This window comes from Alexandromys fortis, unplaced genomic scaffold, assembly GCF_014885135.2.
Source record: "Alexandromys fortis isolate MF-2015 unplaced genomic scaffold, M_Fortis_MF-2015_v1.1 scaffold_24, whole genome shotgun sequence".
Classification (NCBI taxonomy): Eukaryota; Metazoa; Chordata; class Mammalia; order Rodentia; family Cricetidae; genus Alexandromys; species Alexandromys fortis.
Window position 1 is genome coordinate 11,215,881 of NW_026067906.1, and position 24,148 is coordinate 11,240,028.

The 24,148-nt window shown below is 43.8% G+C and overlaps 1 protein-coding gene across 2 annotated transcripts in view; it reads right to left on the reverse strand.

The window, feature by feature from the left end:
* Positions 1–6,610, reverse strand: part of Zdhhc17 (zinc finger DHHC-type palmitoyltransferase 17) — a 64,542-nt gene extending 57,932 nt beyond the window's left edge. The window contains exons 1-2 of one of the 2 annotated variants that reach the window (XM_050135516.1): positions 6,592–6,610; positions 6,017–6,103 (exon numbers count right to left, since the gene is read on the reverse strand). In XM_050135516.1, coding sequence (XP_049991473.1) covers positions 6,017–6,079 — 63 coding nt within the window. In that variant the 5' untranslated portion in view covers positions 6,080–6,103; positions 6,592–6,610. Of the gene's footprint in view, positions 1–6,016; positions 6,234–6,591 lie in introns of those variants that run through there. The other variant, XM_050135515.1, reaches the window with a different exon arrangement.
* Between the last annotated feature and the right edge of the window lie 17,538 nt (positions 6,611–24,148).

The window sequence follows — 24,148 nt, forward strand, 5'->3', positions numbered from 1 at the left end:
ATATATTAATCTATCAATTTTCCTCCAAATTTTGCTGTATTTTCCTTTAGAGCTGAATAGTATTTCATTTTTTAAGAATTGAGACAAGATCTTATGTAAGCTAACCTGGCTTGGAACATATATATAACTCAGGCTGGTCTCAAATTTCCAATAATCACTTGCCATCCCCCAGAGTTCTTGGCTTACAGAAGATGTGAGCTACCACGCCCAGCCTGACCAGGGTCATAGCTACAAACAGCATCATAACACACTGTTGCCCAGGGAACAAAATCTGAAGTATGGTTTCTACTTAATGTGACTTTTACTCCACAGTAAGTAAAAAATTTTAGGGAGTCTTCTATAATGGTCAGCACACATCTGTTAAAATCCAGAGGCTGTACAACCCCAAGAGTGAGAAGTATGGACTCTGAGTGACAATGACTCATAACATTAGCTGAAACATTATCAAATGGACCCCTCTGTTGCTGTATGCTGACAATGGGGAAAATTATGAAGTAGTGGGGACAAAAGGGATATGGGAGTTCCCTGTACTTCCTGCTCAATTTTATAGGATATAGCTTAAACCTAAAATAGCTAAAAGTAAATACATAAATGAATGAGTGAATAAAAGATTAAAAACAACATAGTCAAAAGCATTTGCAACAACAGCTAGCTAGTGCCTACCAAACCACAACCAACTTTGTAACTGTCATTTCTAAGACATTTAAGTATGATATAAACACATGGGCAACCTTGATTTATATGTAGTTCTGCCTTTTTACCAGCAAGTAAGACTTCCAAATACATCAATTATCTCTCTGTAAAATAGACACACAAAAGCAGTGAAAATAAACACATATGTAAAAAGTTTAGAATGTTTAGCTCATTATTATATGTCAGTGTTAGCAATTATTGTTATTATATATCACACGGAGACGATAACATTAAAAGAACTTGACATGTCTCACACATTACATGTCAAATTAGTACCCTTCTCTTCCTGTATACGATTTTACCCATACAGCAAAATGGGTATTGAAGAGGGGAGGATAAAATGAAGGGGTACTTGTAAGAATCCCCTTGGAACTTTTTCAAAATAAATATAACATAAACCCCTATTTTTAGAGAACTCTGTATGGAAGCAGGTTTCCTGTGACAAAGCTGTCCTTCCGATTTAAACATATGCATAGTCTTCATCTAACCCATGTCTTCCCCCATGAAGTTATGATAAAGTTAAGATATGAGAGGCTAAGAGTTAAGAGCTTTAAATATGTTGAAATGTTCTTTAACATAAATTTCCTGGGAGTTTCTGTGTATCATCTTCTAAATCAAGAGGTTGGTGAGACGTGGCCTGTCATCTGAGTTTATAGCAGTGGTTACAGGAAAGGCAGCTCAGCTGAGAGCACCTGCAGTTTTGCAGAGGATCCATGCTCAGTTCCCAGCACCCACATGGGATAGCTCAGTCTAACTCTAGGGCTCTGCTGCACTCACCTGGCCTCCATAAGCTTTCGCACACAAACACATGCACATAAATACTTAATAAAAATAAGAATTGTTTGTTTGTTTGTTTTTTGAAACAGGGTTTCTCTGCATAACCCTGGCTGTCCTGAAATTTACTTTGTAGACCAGACTGGCCTCAAACTCAAGAGATCCATCTGCCTCTGCCTACAAGTGCTGGGATTAAAGGCATGTACCACTACACCCAATTTAAAAAAAAAAAAAAAAGCTAAAAAGAAAAAAGACGTCCTACCTAATGTCTGCAAACCCGAATCTGATGACAGAGCTGCCAATAACCTAACAGAAGAAAACAACTTTGAAAGAAATTTCCTGTATTGTTTAAAACAAGACATTAACTTATACACATAAACAATGTATCTCTAAACGCATACATAATAGGATGAAAAGCACAAATGGAAAACAGCAGAGTCATCGCTAAGGCCTGAAAGGACCCTTTAAGAGGAAAACCTGTAAAGGCAGCAGATGCTTTACTTCAACAGTCAACCACGACAAGTCATGAGAAAAAGAGTGTATTAAAAACAAATATAAAATTAAGCATCACCACTTAAAAAGCACACACATTATGTGGGTTGGGGGAAGACGAGGGAGGAAAGGAGGAAAGCAGTAACCCAGATCATCTAGGTGCTGAGCTCCTGGGATCCGCAGGCAGAAAGGGTTTGTGATCATCAGCTGGTTTGAGGCTACTATGAATCAGGAGAAGCTGGACTGCAGACCAGCACAGGCTACCTGTCCCTTTCCCAGTCTTACAGCAGCTATTCTGAGTGACGGGACCTGACACTGCTAGCAGGCTCTTCTACTCCATTCAGCACTGACTTGGATCCACGGAGTGTTTCATAGACATGTATATTCCCTGCTAGACTATTACTTTCTGGAAAACAGTACATTTCACTTTATTTTAACTCACATGATCTAAAACAGTGTTGTGTCTACAACAATGAGATGTTCAAGTTGATTACCCTGAAAAAAAAAAAATCACAACTTCAATCAGAACACCAGAGTTCAATGAGATCTTGGGGATCATCTAGGCTAGTCTCTTTATCTGAAAAGCAAAGAAACTAAGAGCAGTTAAGCATCTACTAACTCGGGGTTACTGACCCAGGACCAGCCCTAATCCACAGATGGGCAGTTTATCTAGTTCCAAATATCCTCTAATTCTTCCTCTGTGATAAAATGAATTATCGCCTATTTCAACAGAGCAGTGGTAATATCAACTTCCCTTTCAGTAGACACTGTGTGGTATTCATGGCCTTTAGAAGGTTAGCGGGTCAGTCCAAATGTGTGACGGCTGCTTTCCAAACAGTAGCTTGCCTAAGACTTATGCTCACAAGGACTCTAAAAGGAGGTAATAGCAACCTGACTTTACAAATGAGGTAAATACAATTTGACAGTGAACAGCAAAACTCACTTTTAATCCATATTCTATAGTGCCTCTTCTTGATTTAAACACACACAATTCTGAATTCAGGGCCACACCTAGTCCAAATCTGGTAAACAAGTATTTACTTGACTCACTAAACAAATGGTGTTTCATCTAAAAAGTTAAGATTTTCTTATAAAAAAAAAAAACCTCTAAAATATTTCATTGCCCATATTTGTCTTAAAAAGGTTTTGACATGGGCAGTTTACATAGAAATTGGTAATTTGGCAATAGCTGAGTATATCTAGAGTCTTCCTAAAGTGGCTGGGACAGTCTTGCCTTGTAGCTCTGGCGAGCGGGGAGCTCACAATCCTCCTGCTTCAGTTCTTCACGCATTTGTATTATAGCTGTGTTCTACCATGTTTGGCAACAGCTAAACTCTCCAGCCTACAAATAATTCATCTATTTAACAAATACTTAGAAACCATTTTGTGATATTTTCTGATGCACAAATAGAGGCTTAAACAAATTTTTACTTCATATCATTTAATTGCTGAGGATTCCAAATTGGAATCTAGGCCTGGGAATGAGGTTCCACTGTCAGAGTGCTCGCCTAGTGTACAGAGAGCACACTTAAAGGCACACAATGAGCACAGTCCAGGGTGTGAGGGCCAGAACTCAGGTCATTCTTTGTTCCCTTGGGTAGAGACTAGGCTACAAGACACCCTACCTGAAGAGGAACAGCAGAAAGAGGAGGAGGAAATAAAACAGAAGCAGCAGATTTGTAATCCCCAGTCATTCTGACCCAAGAGCCTGTGTTCTCCATTATCTCATTTAGCCTCCTTAACAGCCCATCAGCTAAGTGTTTCTTCATCATCATCATCCCAACTTCACAAACTCAAGAGAAACAGCATGCCCTGTTCTGCTACCACACTGGAAGGCTCAGAACCAGATCTACAGCAGGTGCGAGAACCTAACCACAGAAAATAACCCCTTCAGTCAGTCCCCAGAATTCCAGAATTGAAACTACTAGGCCTTGTGTTTACTGGTTAAAAGAAATATATACCATAGCAATTTAAACTGAGCAAGAGGGAAGTTGACTTTCTAGCAATATAGCATCTATTAAATAACAAACTGATGACACCTAAACTTCAAGCTCTCTATCCTACTGAGCAATCTCTAGGCTCAAGTTTAAAAAAAAAAAAAAAGCTTTGAGACACGTTCTCACTATATAGCCCCTGGACCACCTGGAACTTGCTATGTAGACCTGTCTGACTTCAAACTCAGACATTCCTGACTCTGCCTCCCAAGTACTAGGAGTGAACTGCCACACCCTGCAAAATCATGTTTAGGGAAGAAAAAAAAAAAGACGTTTACGAAGCAAAAAGCTTGTTGTTTTGTTTGTTTATAGTCTGGTTTGGAGGTAGGGTATCAGTTAGCCCAAGTTGGCCTCAACTCGTCTACTGTTAAGGTTAATTTTCAACTCCTCATTCCCCTCTCTCCGCCTACAAACCACTGCCCTGTCACCGGACTCTAAAATATATAAAACACTTGAAGTGCTTGAAATACACCCTCAGGAACAGATGAATAGAAATATTCCTTAACCACACTTACAGCACAACGTCGGAAAACTTTCTGGACATATTTTTAGGGCTTGAGTGTAAACCAAAAGAAATGTCTCTAATGCCAATTCTAAGATTTTACCACTTCCATTTTTTTTAACGATTTATTTATTTTTACTTTATGTGTACCTTATGTGTTTTACCTGCATGGATGTCTGTGTGAGGATCCCCAGGAACTGGAGTTAGAGACAGGCATGAGCTGTCATGTGGATGCTAAGAATTGAACCCGGGTCCTCAACCACTGAGCCACCCTTCCTGGCTCTCCCACTTCAATTTTGTAAAAAGTTTATTCTTACTGCGTAATAATTTTTTCTAATGAGACTTGTCCAGGCATACATTTCTAAGAAACTCTAGTTTTGTTGTGTGTGTGTTGTGTGTGTGTTGTGTGTGTGTGTAATAAACTTATGAATGAGCCAATGACTGATGACGCAGAATGAACACATGAGACAGTGGTCCCCGTTATTCACAATTTTCGCAAGGTACAAAAAAATCCAAAAAGAAAATCAATTTCACGCAAAGGAACCACCTTGGTTCGCCCCGTAGTGAACACCGCAGATGTGTGCACAAAACTCAACCTCAAAGCACGACCAGAGTTCTGCGGGGAGCTGTGCTTCTCCTTCCTGCCCCCCCCCCACTCCGCATCTCACCGCGCCCGGCTAACAAGCCGAATGCGTACAGAACTGCTTCCAGGTCTTAACTAAACACAAACTCGGCCACACACTGGGAAGTAAACAACTACAGAACGTGACCGAGCTGGGACGGAGACGTGCACTTTTCATGAGAAAGATACAAAAGAAACCATGGGAAACGTGTTGCACTCTACCTTCCTAAAACAGTTGTGCTGACAAGCTAGCATGTATGTGTGGATAGGTGGGAGGGTGGGTGGGGGGTTATTCCAAAGTTCCGACCCCTCTTTTTCCTTTTTTTTTAAATTTTTATTTTAATGGCTTGGGGGCAAATACTCAAACACCGAAAATCCGACGTCCTGAGCGCCGAGATGGTTGCTATGACATATCCTGGCAGGGCATCACTTCGCCCAAGCAACTACTATCCCCCCACCTCCCACTCCACGAGAGAACTAACGGAGAGGACAGTGTCATCCACCGCGAAAAGGGATAGAGAGGGGACAGAAATCCAAAGCGCATCGGCTCCCGCCTCGCTCCCGGAGAGGCTTGGAGCCAGCCCGAGGGGCTCGAGCCGAGGTTCCCAAGTGTCAGCAGGCCCCCGTCGCCTCGGCACCCACCAGCAGCGCGGCGACCAGGCAGACCCAAACCACTTCCCCACCCCGGTCCTCCAGGCACCGCCAGGGACGGCATCCCAGAGCCCGCCCCGGCCGGGCCCGCCCCGCTATCTCCTCCCCCGTTATCCGCTCGCCGCCGCCGCTGCCGCCGCGCTCGGGCCTGCTTGGACTCGCTCCTTCAGCCTCCCTCCCCGCCGGGTCCCGCGCGGACGCCTCGGCCGCCGCCCTCGCGGCGAGCCTGAGGGAGCGGCCACCGCGGGCCCCGGGGCCCGGGAGAGGCGCTCGCCGCCGGTCCCTCACCTCGGGTTGGAGAAGGGGCACGCAGCCCGTTTCGGTCTCGTACTCATCCGGGCCGTCCGCCATCTTGGTGTTAAATCCCTCCTCCCGCTGCATGCCGGGAGAAAGCGTTTCAGCCTCGCGGGGCTCGGCCGAGGCGCAGGGCGAGCGCGGGGGCGAGCGCGAGCCCCGACGAGGGCGACGCGGCCGCCGCCGCCGCCTCCTCCTCCTCCTCCTCTTCCTCCCTCCCCCCTCTAAAGCCCCCGGGACGCCCCCGCAGCCCCTCCCGCAGCCGAGGGCGCGGGTCCCGACGCGCGTGCGCGGTCCGGGCCCCGGGAGGGAGTGTGTGCGCGCTCTGCTGCACTGCGCCGGGGACAACGGACCGCTCTGGGCGTGGGCGCCGCGGAACGGGGGCGGGTCCGGCTCGCTGGCCGCTGCTTCTCCTCGGCTCCGGTCACCCGGGAAAGGAGGCTCGATGGAGAGGAGGACCGAGCGCCAGAGCTGCGCCGTGCAGGGCCGGGACCCCTCCTGGGGACGTTCGGAGGGCCTCGGGCGTGACCCCTAGGATCGAGGATGCATCCTGCCCCTCGCCTCCCTACCTGTACCTTGGGGACACCCGAAGAAACTAGGACAAAACCTGGCTTCCTGGAAAAGCTTTTTGTTATGTGCTCCCGTCTTGCCCTCTTCGGTATTGTGCTTTTCTAAATCATTGTTTCACAAGGTCAAAGCCCCACACACACCCCCCCATCTGCTACATTTTAATATGACCCAGGAATTCAGAACTGAAAGCTCTCAGTGTGACCTAGATAAAAATGACTAAAGCCATCTTTAAGAGGATATTAGGGCCGGGGGGCGGGGGGATTGGTGGAACAATTGTAGAAAGGATTTGTTCCTAGTTTGGGCTATCAGGAATTGTTAATCTCTACAGCGCCTGGACACATTTAGCAGAGAGTGATCGTGAAACAAGACCAATTAGAGATCCTGATAGTAACCAGTTAAAGGCAAGTAGGCAAAGATCACCAGAAAGAAACCTGCAATCGGACAAAAATAGATTTCTTTGTAAATCGGGAGGAAGGCACGAGAGAGGAATAAAGAATAGTGGGATGGAGGAGGAAACCCCTTTGTAAAATTTAGGTTCCCGCCAAAAGACTCTGAGGAGGGTCTAGGGAGAGCTTGGATCAGATCCGGATTGGACCTGGATTCTGAGGAAGTGAGAAAAAAAAAAAAAAACTGGGAATAGCAAAGCATTGGATGTGATCATGAGCCTAGAACAGTTTAATAACTGGGCGCTCCCCGTAATAAATGCAAACGACAAGAAGACCTAGTTAGTATTCGTTGGTAAAAGAGCAGCGATCGCTCAGAAAAGGATGAATACGCTGTTTTATTGCTGTTCTGCTGAGAGAAAAGAGACGATCTGTGTGTCCTCTCAGCACGGCTTTTCCTTCCGGCACGGACCGATTTTCAGTCTTTTAGCCCCGGCAGAAACCAGGAATCATGCAAACCTAAACAGAATTTCGAGTTCTCCGTTTACAGCGCCAATTTTTATTTTTTTTTTCTTCAGTCAACATGGATAGAATCCTTCTTATTGTAATATCCCGGGCCGCGTCTTCTTACTCAGACGCTTTGCAGTTAATTAAATCTAGAGAAAAGAGTAAAAAAGGTCGAGTGAAAGAAACCGCTGAGAGGCTATGGCGTTAAAACAAACAAAAATCCCACAGTGAATGAATTGAATGAGGAAAATAGGCATGGACACCCAAAAATATTCCATGAGTGTCCATGGATTAGAAGTGTTAGTGCAGGGGCACGGTGGGAATATTCATAAAGGGGTGTTCACCGTGGGAGCCCTGGCTTTCCAAGGTGCTTTGGTAGAAGAAAAATCAGAGCCAAATTGAGTGAGCAAAAAAAAAGCCCTGCCATTTAGCCCACATAGTAGTTTGGTAGTTTTCGAAATATAGCTTAACTAGATGCCCAAGTTAAGTAAATCAAGAGGTTTCCATTTTTTAAAATGTAGATTCTTTTTTTGGCTCCTTCTGCTTTCTCGAACCACCTCCTCCTCCTCCTCCTTATTGCTCCTGCCGGCGCGAGGCTCTGTCGAACCGATAAGTAAGGACAAAGATTACTGGCTGAACCCTACAAAACCATGAACCAAAATAAACCTTCCCCTTCTGAAAAAAAGTGAATAAGTCTCAAACATAGGTTCCCTGAGCCTTCTCGCTCATCCCCTCCAGGACATAGATGTTTATTCTTCCCTGCATCTGGTTGCCTATCGGAGACATTGGTATATGTAGCTTCTGAGAAACCTCCAACTTACAGAGGAAACGATTAATGCTAAAAAGTGGCTGAAATAAATAATTACTAGAGGCAAACCAGGAGCGAAAGCAGCCGGTCTCATCTTCACCCCGTGGCACACTCCAGAGGGAATAGACGGTTTACAAGCCAGCCTGGAGTTCATTGCATGACCCTGTCTCAAAACATTAACAACAGAAAAGGGCAGCGCGTCTTGGGAAAGCATGTCCAATTGGACTAGGTTTCACGGACCAAAATGAGACTGTTGGCGCTGAGCGGACGCCACCTTGGTAATTACAGGGTTCTTATCTACACAGCCTGAATCTGAGATAATATTTTCAAGGGACTGTAAGTACAGCAAGTGAGCATATTGATTGCACAGATGACGCAAGAATGGCCTTCACAGATAAGAAAGAACAAAGTTGAAAGAGAAGTATTGATCTGGTAGGGAGAGAAAAAGTGAAGTGGGGGCGGGAGGGACAGGGAGATTGGAAGGAATAGGCTCCAGCAGGGTAGATCTGGTTTCACAGGTAACCTGAGAGACAGCTTTAGCCATCACCTAATTCTAGTCCAAGTTCACCGTTTCACAAGTGGGCAAACGATGGGGAGCCTAGAAACCTCCTTAAAGCCAGAGAACCAGGCTGAAACATAATTACATCTGGAAGCCTCTTGAAATTCCCTGCCTACTACTCCACTGCTCTCCCCTATTTCTTTTGTTATAATTATCTGCCGTGAACTGTTTAGTTTATTAGGTGCTTTAGAAACAAATGTGTAGGTATGTGCGTCTGCATGTGAGACACGTGAGTGGAGCTGCCCGTGAGGACCAGCCTCTTCGGCTGGGATGAGAGAAGGCTGTGAGCCCTGATGTGGGTTCTAGGAAGCAAACTCTGGAAGCCCTCTGAAAGAGCAGCAAATATTCCTAACCTCCAAGCCATCTCTCTAGCCCCTATTCGGTGGTGTCTTAAAATCATGGTGAAAGCATTTACGTGAGACCTGAATCGTTAACGGCACTGTACTGCACTGTTAGAGGCAGTGTTGTGCAGCAGATCCCTAGATCCTAAACTTTATGCCCACTACACAGCACCTCCTCTTTACCTATTCTAACTCTTGCCAACCGCCATGTTATTCCTCTTCTATCCATTCGCCAGTCTGCATATTCCTTATAGAAGTTGAAGCATACAGTAGTTCCTCCTATGACTGGCTTCTTCCGCTTAACGTAATGCAATCCAAGGTTTATCTGTGTTGTTGTCTATGATAGCAATTCCTTCTTTTTAAGAACTGAACAATATTCCACTGTACTTCTCTAGCCCATTTGTGTCATCCATTCACCCCTCAGAGAGTGTTTACAAGTCCTTCCTCTCTTGGCTATTGGGAACAATTGATTGAAGTGCACAGTGGTGCGCTCACTATGGAAACCAGAATATGGGATTTATTAGAACGGTTTACAGGCTGTGATCCAGCTAGTCCCATACTGGCTGTCTACCAATGGAAGGTCCAAGAATCCAGTAGCTGTTCATCCCATGAGGCTGGCTGTCTTGGCTGATCTTAAGTACAAGCCAGAATTCTGAAAAAGTAGGTTGTAATGTCAGTGAAAGAACGGTCTTGCCGGCACCAGCAAGGGCAAGGAGGCAGCGAAAGAAAGCAAGCTTCCTTCTTCCCCATCCTTTAGACTACCTGCAGGTGTGGCTTAGACTAAAAATGGATCTTCCCACCTCAAAAGATCCGGATTAAAAGTGATCTTCTCACATCGAATTATGTAATTAAAAAAAAAGATTACTTTTTAAAGTTTTTGTATCTGGTCAGTTTTTTACCCACCAAATCTGGTTGGTTTTACTTTTTAGAGTTTTATTAGGTTCCAGAGTGGTAGTTTTCTTCTGACATTTTCATACGTAGTTTCCCTCCCATTGCTTCCTCTCCTGTCTCCTCATTCCTGCATCCCTGGTGTACAGCCTTCAGCTCCTATCATATTCCTTCCGTTTTCACATCTCGTGTGTTCTATTGCTTCTTCTACGCCCCTCCCTTAAGGCCTCCTTTTTCCATCCTTGATCATTCTCTAGCTTCCTGTCCTCTGCCCACACTTCCTCCCACCTCCATACTCATATTTAACAATGAGAAGCTATTATGGGACCCACATATGGGAGAGAGCATACGTTATCTGTCTTTCGGATCCTAGACTAGCTTAATAAAATATCTTCCAGTTCTACCCATTTTCCTGCAATTTTCATAGTTTCGATTTTCTTAATGACTATATTTAAATTCCATTGTGTAGAAATACCATGTTTCCATTGGCCCTTCATCTGTTTTGTATATCTAAGCGGTCTCATCCCTTTGCTATTATGAATAGAGCTGCAATAAATATGGATGTGCAAATGTCTATGGAAGAATATAGAGCCCTTTGATTATAGGCTCCGGATGGTAGAACCGAGTAGTTTTAGGGTAGTTTTATTTTCAGTTTTTTGAGAAGCTTCCACATTCATTACTTTATACACTTATTGTTGGTGGGTTTTTTGTTTGTTTGCTTGCTTTTTGTTTTTGAGACAGAGTTTCTTGTAGCCAAACTTGGCCTCAAACGCACTATTTAGACCCATGAGTTTTGCCCACTTCTTGGGTGATGGGATTACGAGCGAGTGCCTAGCTGCTTTTTAATAGTGTTCGTCCTAACAAGTGTGTAATAGCTCATTGTGGTTTCCATTCGAATATCCCTGATGATAATTAGCAATTTGGGGCATCTTTCATAAAACTATTGACCATTTGCATATCTTTAGAGAAACGCTTCGTGCTTGGCCTGTTCTTACAGGATTGTCTGTGGTTTCTCGGTCGACTTGTAGGAATTCCCTGCCTGATTTGGATGTGGTCCCCAAATGCATGGTTTGCAAATGTTTTCTCCCGTTCTACAGGTTGAGTTTTCACTCTATTGATTGGCTGCTTTGCTAAGCAGATGACTTTTAGTTCAGCATAGTCCTGCTTGTCTGGTCTTACCTTTGCTACCTGGGCTTTTGTGTTATATCTGGGGAATCACTGCCAAGCCCCATGTCCGGAAGATTTCATCTGCTTTCTTCCAGCAGTCTGTGCAGTTCAAAGCCTTGCATGTCCATCTCACTTTGAATTGATTTTTGTGTGAAACATGACTCTAATTTTATTCTTTATGAATGTGGAATATTTTTCCAGGGACATCTTTGTTTCCCCCACTGTTTGACTATGTAGAGATTTTATGAAGTTTAGGATTCTTTTTAAAGCATCTACTTTGTTTTTTTTTTGTTTTGTTTTAAAAAGTCATTGAGCTTTTGCTGAATGCATTGAATCAGTACATCAATTTCAGTAGTATGGCTATTTTAACAGTATTACTTTTCCAAAATAAACCCATGAATATCTATCCATTTAACTATGTCTTTCTTAATTTCTTTCATCAATTACTTATGATGTTTAGTGTACCAGAATTTCATCTTAAAGTTCCCGTTTTGTTCTTTTTGATGGCTACCATAAGTGGTATTATTTTCTTAATCTCCCCCTCTGAAAGTTCATTGTTAGTGTATAGGAACACACTAATGTATGTTTCTTTCTTTGTTTTGAGACAGCCTTATTCTGCAACCCAGGCTGGCCTGGTACTCAGAGCAATTCTCCTGCCTCAGTTCCCTGAGTTGCTGGGGTTACAGCTGTGAGTCGCCAAAGCCAACTTGACAAGTGATTTTTATTTGCTGATATTGCACCCTGTAACTTTATTTTTTATTCTAAGATACGGCGATTAAATTTTTAATTAATTAATTAATTTATTTATGAAAGACTTCTCTCTCTTCCCCACCACCGCCTCCCATTTCCCTCCCCCTCCCCAATCCAGTCCCCCACCCAAGTCAGCCCAAAGAGCCATCAGGGTTCCCTGCCCTGTGGGAAGTCCAAACCACCCTCCTCCATCCAGGCCTAGTAAGGTGAGCATCCAAACTGCCTAGGCTCCCACAAAGCCAATACGTGCAGTAGGATCAAAAACCCATTGCCATTGTTCTTGAGTTCTCAGTAGTCCTCATTGTCTGCTATGTTCAGCGAGTCCGGTTTTATCCCAGGCTTTTTCAGACCCAGGCCAGCTGGCCTTGGTGAGTTCCCGATAGAACATCCCCATTGTCTCAGTGTATGGGTGCACTCCTCGCGGTCCTGAGTTCCTTGCTCGTGCTCTCTCTCCTTGTGCTCCTGATTTGGACCTTGAGATTTCAGTCCGGCGCTCCAATGTGTGTCTCTGTCTCCCTTCATCGCCTGATGAAGGTTAATATTCAGGAGGATGCCTATATGTTTTTCTTTGGGTTCTCCTTATTTAGCTTCTCTAAGATCACGAATTATAGGCTCAATGTCCTTTGTTTATGGCTAGAAACCAAATATGAGTGAGTACATCCCATGTTCCTCTTTTTGGGTCTGGCTTACCTCACTCAGGATAGTGTTTTCTATTTCGATCCATTTGCCTGCAAACTTCAGGGATCAAGGGGATTCGTATTGGAAAGGAAGAAGTTAAGCTTTCGTTATTTGCAGATGATATGATAGTATACATAAGCGACCCCAAAAACTGCAGCTGATAAACACCTTTAGTAATGTGGCAGGATACAAGATCAACTCCAAAAAGTCAGTGGCCTTCCTATACACTAAGGATAAGGAAGCAGAGAAGGAAATCAGAGAAGCATCACCTTTCACGATAGCCACAAATAGCATAAAATATCTTGGAGTAACTCTGACCAAGGAAGTGAAAGATCTATTTGACAAGAACTTTAAGTCTTTGAAGAAAGAAATTGAAGAGGACACCAGAAAATGGAAGGATCTCCCTTGCTCTTGGATTGGGAGGATCAACATAGTAAAAATGGCAATTCTACCAAAAGCAATTTATAGATTCAATGCAATCACCATCAAAATCCCATCAAAATTCTTCACAGATCTGGAGAAGACAATAATCAACTTTATATGGAAAAACAAAAAACCCAGGATAGCCAAAACAATCTTATACAATAAAGGAACGTCTGGAGGCATTACCATCCCAGATTAAATATTTTTTTTTCCTGCACAAATGTTGGAAATAGTAACCATAACATAAATATACTCTTAATCTTAAAATTCTTACAACATGGTTCTTCTTAGACTATTTGGACTGGCTAAATGCTGTTACATAATCAAAATGCTTTGAATTCTATCAAGTATATTAATGATGAGATTTCCATATAAGCCATTGTGCAGATTTCTGGGTGTCATTGGAACTGCCAGCATTAGAACTAAAATGCTTAGAACTGGGTTGAGGCAAGGACCCACACGAAACAATACTCTACAGCTCTGCTTTAGGTGGAGTGTGGACCATTTTCCCCTCATATTCAGTATTAGTCGTTAATGGAGTCTGAATCAAACTGGAAAACTGAAAGAGATATGTGGGATGGGTGTAGGTGATGATAAAGAAGCCCATTTAGAAGACAAAATACGCATTCTAACTAAACTTTTAAGAAAAAGCAGCTGAGGGCTGGAGAGATGGCTCAGAGGTTAAGAGCACTGACTGCTCTTCCAGAGGTCCTGAGTTCAATTCCCAGCAACCACATTGTGGCTCACAACCCTCTGTAATGAAATCTGATGCCCTCTTCTGGCCTGCAGGCATACATGCAGGCAGAACACTGTCTACGTAATAAATAAATTTTTTTAAATAAATCTTTAAAAAAAATAAAAAATAAGAAAAAGCAGCTGAAAGTAGCATTGTGTTCTTACATACTACTCCATGTCCTTTCTCCACCTCTACCCAGTCCCTGTACGCTTCTTGTTTGTTGTCATGTAGTTACATGTATGTTACAGCTAGTTACATGTATGTTCCTCAGTGACTACTGGGCTACAGAACTAATGCCCGAACATGTTCGCTGACCTAGAAAGCTATGACTCTGGCTGTTGCAGAGGAAGTGGTCCTAGCCACCTGATGTTCACTGTTTGCACCTCTTCCCTAGCCATTGTTCTTTCACTGTGAAGTGACACAGTGACCAAGGCCACTCTTTTAAAAGAAGGCATTTCATTGCGGCTGGCTTGCAGTTTCAGTGGCTCAGTCCCTTATCATGATGGCTGGAAGCATCTCATGCAGGCAGGTGCTGGAGAAGTAGGTAAGAGCTACATCCTGATCCGAAGGCAGAGAAAGAGGCTCTGGGCTTGGCTTGAGCTTTTAAACCTTCAGAGTCCGCCCTCAGTGACACACTTTCTCCAACTAGGTCACACTTTCTAATCCTTTTAATTATTTCCAATAAAGCCTCTCCCTGGTGACTAAGTATTCAAATATATGAGCCTATGGGGGGGGCATTCTTTTTCAAACCATCATATCATCCCTGATTTTAGAGTAGGATGGATCTTTGGGTAAAGCATACTTAGTTTAGAAATAGAAGGAGTTACAGCAATGGTACTAAGGGTGATGAGATTTGGCCTTACTGGACCCCTGCTAATATATGTGTTCAGGACTTTGTTAGGATAAGTACTGCAGATTGTTAGTGGATATGAGGTCATTTTTAGAAAGTTCTCCAGCATTGCCCATCGACAAGCCTCTGTTATTAGAGGAACATATTATGGCAGGAACCTCGGGCTCTTCTTAAATTATCCTCTTTACCTGAGAGTAAACTGGAATTTGGAAGCAGGAATCTTTTATTTCAGGCTGGGTCTCACTGTGAAGTCCTGACTGACTTGGAACTTGCTTTGTAGACCAGGCTGTCTTTGGACTCACAGAAACTGACCTGCCTCTGCCTTCTGAGTGGTGGGATCAAAGCAGTGTACAAGGCTAGGAGGTAATCTGAATAAGTTTCTGTCCAGGTTTTCCAGGCTAGTCAGAGTAACTGGGTTCTGACCCAATTCTGACATTAATTCTTTTTTTTTTTTTTTTGGTTTTTCGAGACAGGGTTTCTCTGTGGCTTTGGAGCCTGTCCTGGAACTAGCTCTGTAGACCAGGCTGGTCTCGAACTCACAGAGATCTGCTTGCCTCTGCCTCCCGAGTGCTGGGATTAAAGGCGTGCACCACCACCGCCTGGCTCTGACATTAATTCTGTGACCTAAGGACAATACTTAAGTATTGTACTTAAATCTGTATATCATTTTCAGTTTTCAGATATTTTAGCAGTGTTGATTTTTCTAAAAATAAACCCCTGAAAATCTATCCATTTAGTTCTCTCTCTCTCTCTCTCTCTCTCTCTCTCTCTCTCTCTCTCTCTCTCTCTCTGTCTCTCTCTCTGTCTCAGGGTTTCTCTGTGTAGCCTGTCCTGGAACTTGCTCTGTAGACCAGGCCTGTAACTCCTAGAGATCCTCCTGCCTCTGCCTCCCAAGTGCTGGGATTAAAGGTGTGCGCCACCACCACCTGGCCAACTATATCTTTCTTAATTTCTTTCGTCAATTACTTGTAATTTTTAGTGTACCAGAAATTCATTTCCGTAGTTGAAGTTCCCATTTTGTTCTTTTTGATGACTATCATAAATGGATTATTTTCTGAAAACACACTTATGTGTTCTGGAATGCACCTTCCTAAGCTCCGCTCACAGAGCAAGTAGAATGGCTGAAGGTACCCTATTAATAGAATAAAATAGAGCCAGGTATGGTGGTACCTGTCATCCCAGCCCCCAGGAAGGGAGGCAGAAAGAGGAAGAGTTCAAGGCCAGCATAGGCTACACAACGAGATCATTCTCTACGTTAATTGATCAATCAATAAATCCCTAGATTCCCACAGGATCCAATTCAAAATACCTATCCATGTCAGCACTTCCTCCTGTTATTTTTTTTGAAAAACTTGCTCTTTTTCTAATAAATCATTTAAAAATATTTTATTTTCTTATGTGTCTGGGTGAGTATATCAAACGTGTGTACAGGTGACCAGGGCGGCCAGAAGAGGGAATGTAAAACAGAGGGACAGGTGGCTGTGATCCACCTGACATGGTGCTGAGAACTGAACCGGGTCACCTGGAAGAGCAGTAAGTGCTCTTAACCAATAAGTCATCTCTCAGCCCCAGTAAGCCATTTTTTCTTTTATTCCTTCCTTCCTTTAGTTTGGTTCAGTTTTGGTTTTTGGTTTTTGGTTTTTCAAGACAGGATTTCTATGTGTAATAGCTCTGGCTGTCCTGGAATTCGTTTTATAGACCAGGCTGGTCAATGTTTAAAGTCTAAGAAGATTGCATATTCTTTCTTTCTTTCTTTCTTTCTTTCTTTCTTTCTTTCTTTCTTTCTTTCTTCCTTTCTTTTTTATTTATTTATTTATTTATTTATTTATTTATTTTGGTTTTTTGAAACAAGGTTTCTCTGTAGCTTTTGTGCCTGTCCTGAAACTAGCTCTTCTAGACCAGGCTGGCCTCGAACTCACAGAGATCTGCCTGCCTCTGCCTCCCGAGTGCTGGGATTAAAGGCGTGCGCCACCACCGCCCAACTACTTTAATGTTTTGAATAAGCAAGTAAGCTTAAGTTTCTCTGCCTCCCTACTTACCCAACAGCAGTTCCCAGAGTTCATTATGATTGATCATCGTCTTTCTAAAACCTTGAAACACATAAAGAGGCTTTGGTCAGTGAGGGGCCATACATATGATAGTGGTTTTCTTAAATCATAAGGGAGCTGAAATTTTTCTCTAGTTTAGTGGCATTGTAGCCATTGTATGTTTGTGACGTACTGTGTCACTAGTGTGGGTGGTGATGCTGGTATGAACTATGCTGCCAGTTGCATGGAAACACAGTAATATGATTATATGCTTAATACTAAATAGTGATAAGAGATTATTATATTCTTGGTTTATCAATCTATCATACCATATTATTATTTTATAGTGCACTCTTTTTTTTTTTTTAAAAAAAAAAAAGGGACTCATTTTTGTTTCTAAAAGTGTGTGTGTGCACCAGGCCCTGAATGCTCTCAAGCTAAATTACAGGTGGTTGCTAGCAGCCCAATATGGGTGCTGAGAACCAAACTCGGGTCTTCTGGAAGCGTGGTGTGGGTTCTTAACCACTGAGCCACCTCTCCAACTCCATGGAATGGACTCACAACTCTTATACGGAGCAGGATTGTAGTGAAGCGGCGTGCCAAGAGCCACCGTCAGCTGCCTCGTGAGTCTCCCAGATGCTGTGCTTGATTGCTGAATTTCTTCTAAGCAGTTCAATCTCACATCTTATTGATTGCGATCCTAGAAGTAATAAGGTATACCATATAGCCTACTTGTGTAAACATTTGTACCATCTATGCAATGATAAAATTGTGCCACAGATCTCTCAGACTGAGAATTACATAGGCGTATGGGCTACATCTGCCCCCGTGGTCAGCTTTTGCATAGACCATGAGCTATGGGTATTGTATTTTTATTTTTTATGTTTAAGTGTTTTGCCTGCATGTATGTAAGGGCACTGAATGCATGCCTGATGCCCAGAGAAGCCAGAAGAATTCCCTGCAACTGGAGGTTTGGATGGTTGTATGTGGGAACTGGGAACTGAATCGGGGTGCCCTGAAAGATTAGCCAGCACTCTTAACTACTGAATTCTCTCTCCCAGCCCCAGGTATTGCATTTGTAAATGAGGGAAAGGATGGGAAATAGTCAATCTTACATACATATTGTTTGGTTTGGATTTTGTTTGTTGAGACTGATTTTCTATGTTGTTCTGGCTTCCCTGGAACTCCCTCTGTAGACCAGGCTGGCCTCAAACTCACAGAGATCTGACTGCCTCTGCCTTCTGAGTACTGGCCCATGTCTTTAGGCTCTACATCTGTGGAGTCAACAAACCTAGGATTGGGAATATTTAACAAGCAAAAATTACACGTGTGTTGAACCTGTACCCACTTCTCTTGCCATTTCTTAAGTAATGATATATAACTACTTGTTTAGAGTTTATGTTGTATTTGGCATTACAAGCAATTTAGAGATGACAAAGCTTCTTGGAGGATGTGTACAGGTTACAGGCAGACACTATGCCGTTTTTCCGTTTTACTTGAACCTTCAAATTGAACCTTCACAGATTTTTGTACCCATAGGAATCTTAGAGGTACCACTGCAATGCGCTATGATGCTGAAAAGGCTTTAAAAAAAACCCGCGAAGTTCAGTGTCCACAGATAAAGCATCTTAAAGGATGCTATCACACTGCAGTAGCAGAGTTTAATAGTGATAGTGGGAAACCATGGGGCTCACGAACCAAAATATTTACTAATCTGATTACTGACTGGAAAAGTTTACTCATTCCTCGCTCACGGTATCCACTGGGGACACAGCGTTTTCCCGCACAAAACCATGTGGTCAGTAAGGACAAACACAAATTGAGCTCTTCCCAGAAAGACAGGAAAGGAAGAATAAATGGATCAGATAGGAATCAGCAGTGTCTGCTGATTTAACTAGAACATTCGGCTGGTGGAGAGCAAATTCAGCTTAAAACGTCTCGATGCTGGAAAGAGAGCCAGTTTGCAAGGCTTCAGTCTCAGGACAAGGTGTGATACAATGACAGACATGGTTATTAAACACGTTACCTGCAAGAGAGAGCCCCTAATGACTTTGTAAGCATAGTCTTTTGCATCTAATCCCTGCTAACCACCTCCTTTAGTGGTCCTTGACACCTCAACCGCATGATTAGTGATGCTCCATCCCAGTGGAATGTTTGCAATTCTCTGATCTCACCAAGACTTTTCCTAACCTTTGTTCCTGTTGTCGCTTCTACCGGGAACACACTTCCCTCATGCCTACCGGGCCAACTTCTGGAAACTTCAAGGCCTAACTCCAGTGTTGTTGCCTTTGAAAAATCATACAGAACATCCCTAAAGTTCCACCTTACTTTGTTATCTTTCCTAGGGTTCCCTGGAAAGAAAAGACAGGGACGAGGGCTTCCTCGTTCCTTGCATTTATTCACGTGGTGACATGATTCCAGGGAACAAGAATTGGGGATGGGAGAACGAGAGTAAAAACCAGTAAAAAGAAAACGAAATGTGCACAACATGACAGAACACACTTCCTGTTACAGGCAGTGGAGACCGGATCCTACTGGAGACAGTCACAGCATCCAGAACTCAGACTGATTTGCTCAAAGAAGGGATAATGTTGTACTCTTTGTCTGAGCTCTTATACTTTTACGTTTGCCTAGAGAAGAAGCCTTAGGGTAGGAAACAAAAGATACCTACTGCAGTGATCGTGTGTCATCCTGGCTCAATGGTAACTATGGATACAAAATGGCTATGAGGTGTCTAACAGTGTATATTATTCAATCTGATTGTAGCCTTCGCGAGTGTGTGGCAGGGCCTTCAGGGTGGTGGGGGGCAGTGTTAGCGAAGCAGACAGTCCCTTAGTGACAGAGGAACAAGCACAGCCTTCGATGCTGTTTCGACTCAAGGCTTGGATTTTATCCCCTCCTCACCACTCGCTGGCTAGGTGGCTCTTTATGTAAGCAGATGGAGCAATTCGCCTTACTGAGCGATGGTTGTGGCGTTTACCCATTTATAGTTGTCATTCAGCGTGGTTGCACTGAGAATCCCGATCACGTCCCCAGCACAAGATAATTCCAGTTGCTCGAAGTCCTGTGAACTATATAAGTGGTGACAGAGAACAGAAATATTAAGCTACTGCTGTGGCAGTGGAGTGCATACGTACTGCTTTCCTTTCTACGTGAAAGCCGGCTTCTGTCCCTTGTTATTGGAAGGACTGGGAAGAATCTATTCCCTAGAGCATTAATCTCATAGCAGGTAACCAAAGGCTATTCTGTTGTTTTATAGTAAGTAGACCACCCCCCAGCACGGCGGCAGAAATCAGAGCTGTTCTGAGGTTAGGTTTCCAGTAGCCAACCATGATTTTCTCTGACAGAGTTCGCTTTTTGCAATGGCCACGCAGGCTGAATAACTGACTTGAACAAGAATGTGATCAGGACCAACAAATCTCCGCGACGTATGTCTCTCACAGAGACACGGATGTCTGTTTCCTCTCGGGCTGTTGTCGCTCTGATTTATTATTTTGCCCAGCAGTGGTGTGCACTTCTTTTGTTTGTTTTATTTTGTTTTTCCCCTATCCTAATAATTCTTTGCTATAGAATAGGGAACACAATATAAAAATTCTGCCAGTTGCTACATCAACAAGACAACTTGGCATTTAGGAGTGTGAGTTCGAGATGAATCACCAACTCCACTGGACCACTGTGAGGTGAGCCTGGGCCATCTGGTCTCCGTGAATTCCCTCTCTGCTTGGAGGCTATGGCAGGGCTTCTGATTTCTCAGTATGATGTCAGGTCAGACCCTGTACCCAGCAAGTCTTGGAACATCTGCATGTTTCCCCTGTCTCAATGGGCTGTCTCTATAAATGGATACACGTCCCTTGGGAAACTGTTGGAGGAATACACAGGATATGTGTTTGTGCTAGAACTCCAAGAACTTTACTCAGCTTCCCCTTCACGTGATGAGCGCCAGGTCAGAGTGTGCTTAGCTGTGTAGCGGGTAAGGGGCTGCCATGGAAACAGCAAGCGCAGGGCCTTCTGCTCACCAGCTGCCCACCCTTTGAGTTACACATGTAGGTCAAACAGCCCTCCAGTGACTGGATGCTCATTTAGATTTCCCAGAGACCCACGGGTCTGTTAGTCATTATCTCAGAAGCCTGTGGGCGAGACACGCGGGTTGCTCCTCGGGCCTTGCGGCTCATTATTGTAATTATGTCCACTTTCTGTCTGTCAAGGGCTGCCGTCTGGCCTCTGCTATTCTGGATGCTTCTTGATTCATTGTGTTAGGCAGTCCAGTTCTGCAGCAGCACCTCTTAGTGTCAAGTACGGTAGACAGCCACCACTGAATATCCCAAAGAAGTCAATGGCACCCTCATCCCAGAATTTCTACCTTAGGGATTATATATCCTCTGGGCTCTTAGGAGAAACACAGTTAGGCTTAACTTTGTTTTGTGGGCCTTAGACTTTATATTTTTCCCCCCATAATTCTAACTTCCTTTAGCCTTCAGACACTTTCCTTAAGTGGAGGGAGGCACTGGCAAGTTCCCTTCATCCCATCCTTGCTTCAGGTACCCTTCCCAACTGTGTATTAGCAGGAACTCAGGTGTCCTTCCTCCATCACAAAAGCCCATGTTGTCAATGATAATGCGGTCTACTTTTACATCCTGCCTCCTCGACTTAATACTATCCAGATCTTCCTCATACCTTTGTTCAAACAAGTGATACTGTTCTTGACCTCAGCAGAGATAAGTGCAGAACCCTCAGGCAAGAGCAGACTAGTCTCTAGGCTGGTGGCTCTCAAGACTGCTTTGGGGGGGGGGTCGAACGACCCTTTCACAGGGGTCCCCTAAGACCATCCGTGTATCAGGTGTTTACATTACAATTCATAACAGTAGCAAAATTAAAGTTATGAAGTGGCAACGAAAATAATTTTATGCTCGTGGGGGGGGGGTCACCACAGCATGAGGAACTGTATTAAAGGGTTGCAGCATTAGGAAGGTTGAAAACCACAGCTCTAGGCAAAGCAGAGGAAACTGTTTATGCCAAAAGAGCACAGGAGAACGTGTGAGTGGAAATTCCATAGGCTAAATGCTAAATGTAGTTCTGTTACCATGTAGTTCCATTTCGGGTCTGATGACTGGCACCGTTTGCTCTATGGATATGGAAGACAAACATCTCTTTAAAGGCTGCCCAGAGGTCATAATGGTTAGCTTTAAATGCCAACATTAAACAACTTGAAATCTCCTGGGTAGAGAGCCTCAATGACAAATTGTCTACATTAGTTTGGCCTGTGGGACATGTATGTCAAGAGTTGCATCAACTAATGAGGAGACCCAGCCCATTGTGGGCAGCACTATTCCCTAGGCAGGGATCCCGAATTGTCTAGGAATAGAGAATTGAGCTAGCACAAGCTAGCAGCATGCACGCATTTATTTCTCCCTGTTTTTGACTATGGATCTAGTGCAGCCAGCTGCATCAAGTTCCCACCACGGTGATTCTCCAGCAATGATCTACAATGTATAACCGGGTACTGTAAGATGAACAGCAGACCCCCTCACTTTCCCAAGCTGCTTTTGTCAAGGTGTTTTATAGTGGAAATAAAAGTAAAGCAGAGACTTTCTGCTTTCATGGCCTAGCCAGGACTGAAAATTGATTACTTGAGCCCATCTTTTCTTTTTCATCTGATTGCTCCCAAGGCAAGTGAGCCAACCCTCAGATCTTATCACTACCATTGCCAGGCTGGAGAGATCACGCAGAGGTTAAGAGCACTGTCTAATTCTTACATCTTAATTTAACCCATTTTTATTCATCTGTATATCGCAACATGACAGTAGCTTACCAGGTAAAATTCAGCACATCTATCTCAGGTGGCAGATCCATGGCGTCTCTCTGTCTCTCTGCCTTCCTTTTCCCAGCATTCAGTTCTGTTTCCCCCACCTACCTAATTCTGCCCTATCAAAAGGCCAAGGCAGTATAAACAGAAGGACCACGTACACCACTTCCAGAGGTCCTGAGTTCAATTCCAAGGCAACACATGGTGACTCTCAGCTTATAATGAGATCTGGTGCCTTCTTCTGGCATGCAGGCCTACATGGAGTCAGAATGCTATATACATAATAAATAAAATTACATCTAAAAAGTAATTACCATTGACTTCAAATTTTTCAATAGGAAGGTTTTCTTAGTCCTATTTTTCTTAGTCACTGTTCTATTGCTGGGAAGAGATACCATGACCAAGGCAACTCTTATGAAAAAGAAAGCTGGCTTACAGTTTCAGACGTCTAGTCCATTACCATCCCGGTGGGGAGCTGGTGGCATGCAGGCAGGTGTGGAGCAGTAGCTACAAACTACATCCTGATCTAAGACAGAAGGAAAAGCAGAGAGAGAAAGACTCTGGGCTTGGCACGAGCTTTTGAACCCTCAAAGCCTACCGCCAGTGACACTCTTCCTCCAACAAGGCCACACCTCCTAATCCTTTAAATCCATTTCAATAGTGGCTGGTGACTAAGAACTCAAATATTTGAGCCTATGGGAGCCATTCTAATTCAAACCACCCCACTAATGAACCTTCCCCAAATCATTTATCAATGAAAGTCTTAGTGATGTCATTGATGACAACAGGGCTAGCCCCACTCGGGCTTTCTGCACGCTCTGGAAGGGTTCTTACTAGGCATTAGTACCAGAACCCTTTTGGTGTAGGGTAGGGAAATTGCTTCCCACTCTACTTCTACCATCAAATGCCTTAGTCCTCCAAAAGACAGACTCTAAGACAAGCGTTTCCATATAATTGGTTTCCTTTGAAAAATGACTAAAGAGAACAGCAGTAGGAAAGGAGGGTAAACATTGGAGAAGATAGTACTCCAATGGGTGTGTTTCACTGGGCACCTGGAGCTCAGTCCTGCTGGGAACCTGTAGCACCACGAGGTGGTGGCTTACCCTGAAAGATCTTAACTTACATCCATCTCAGAGAGGAGAGCTATGGCATCTGACTCACTTCCCTTCTTCCCAGCATTCTGTTCTATCTACTCCACCCACCTATGTTCTGACCTATCAGGCCAAGCAGTTTCTTTATTAATTAACCAATGAAAGCAACACTTAGAAAGAAGACCCACCTACATCAGGAACCTTTGAAGACCTGTATAAATTGCGCCTTGGAATTGTCAGAACAAATCACATGACACAGAAGAGGCCAAGATGATCCACCTGTTGATTCTATTCTGCATTGATCAAAGGTAGCGCCAGGCCGACTCCCTGACTCTGTCCATGGGATGCCCGTGCTAAAAGTAAGTAGACAAGCTTGGCCAGACGTCCCGTGTTAGGTCAAAGAAGACTCCGGTAGAATGCAAGAGTCTTGCATCCACTGAGGCAAGGCCATGACTGAGCACAGCCACTGTGGCCCCAAAGACACAGCAAAAGGGAGCACCAGGAACATGTGAGGAAGAAACCAAAGACGGCAGACACATTCTCGC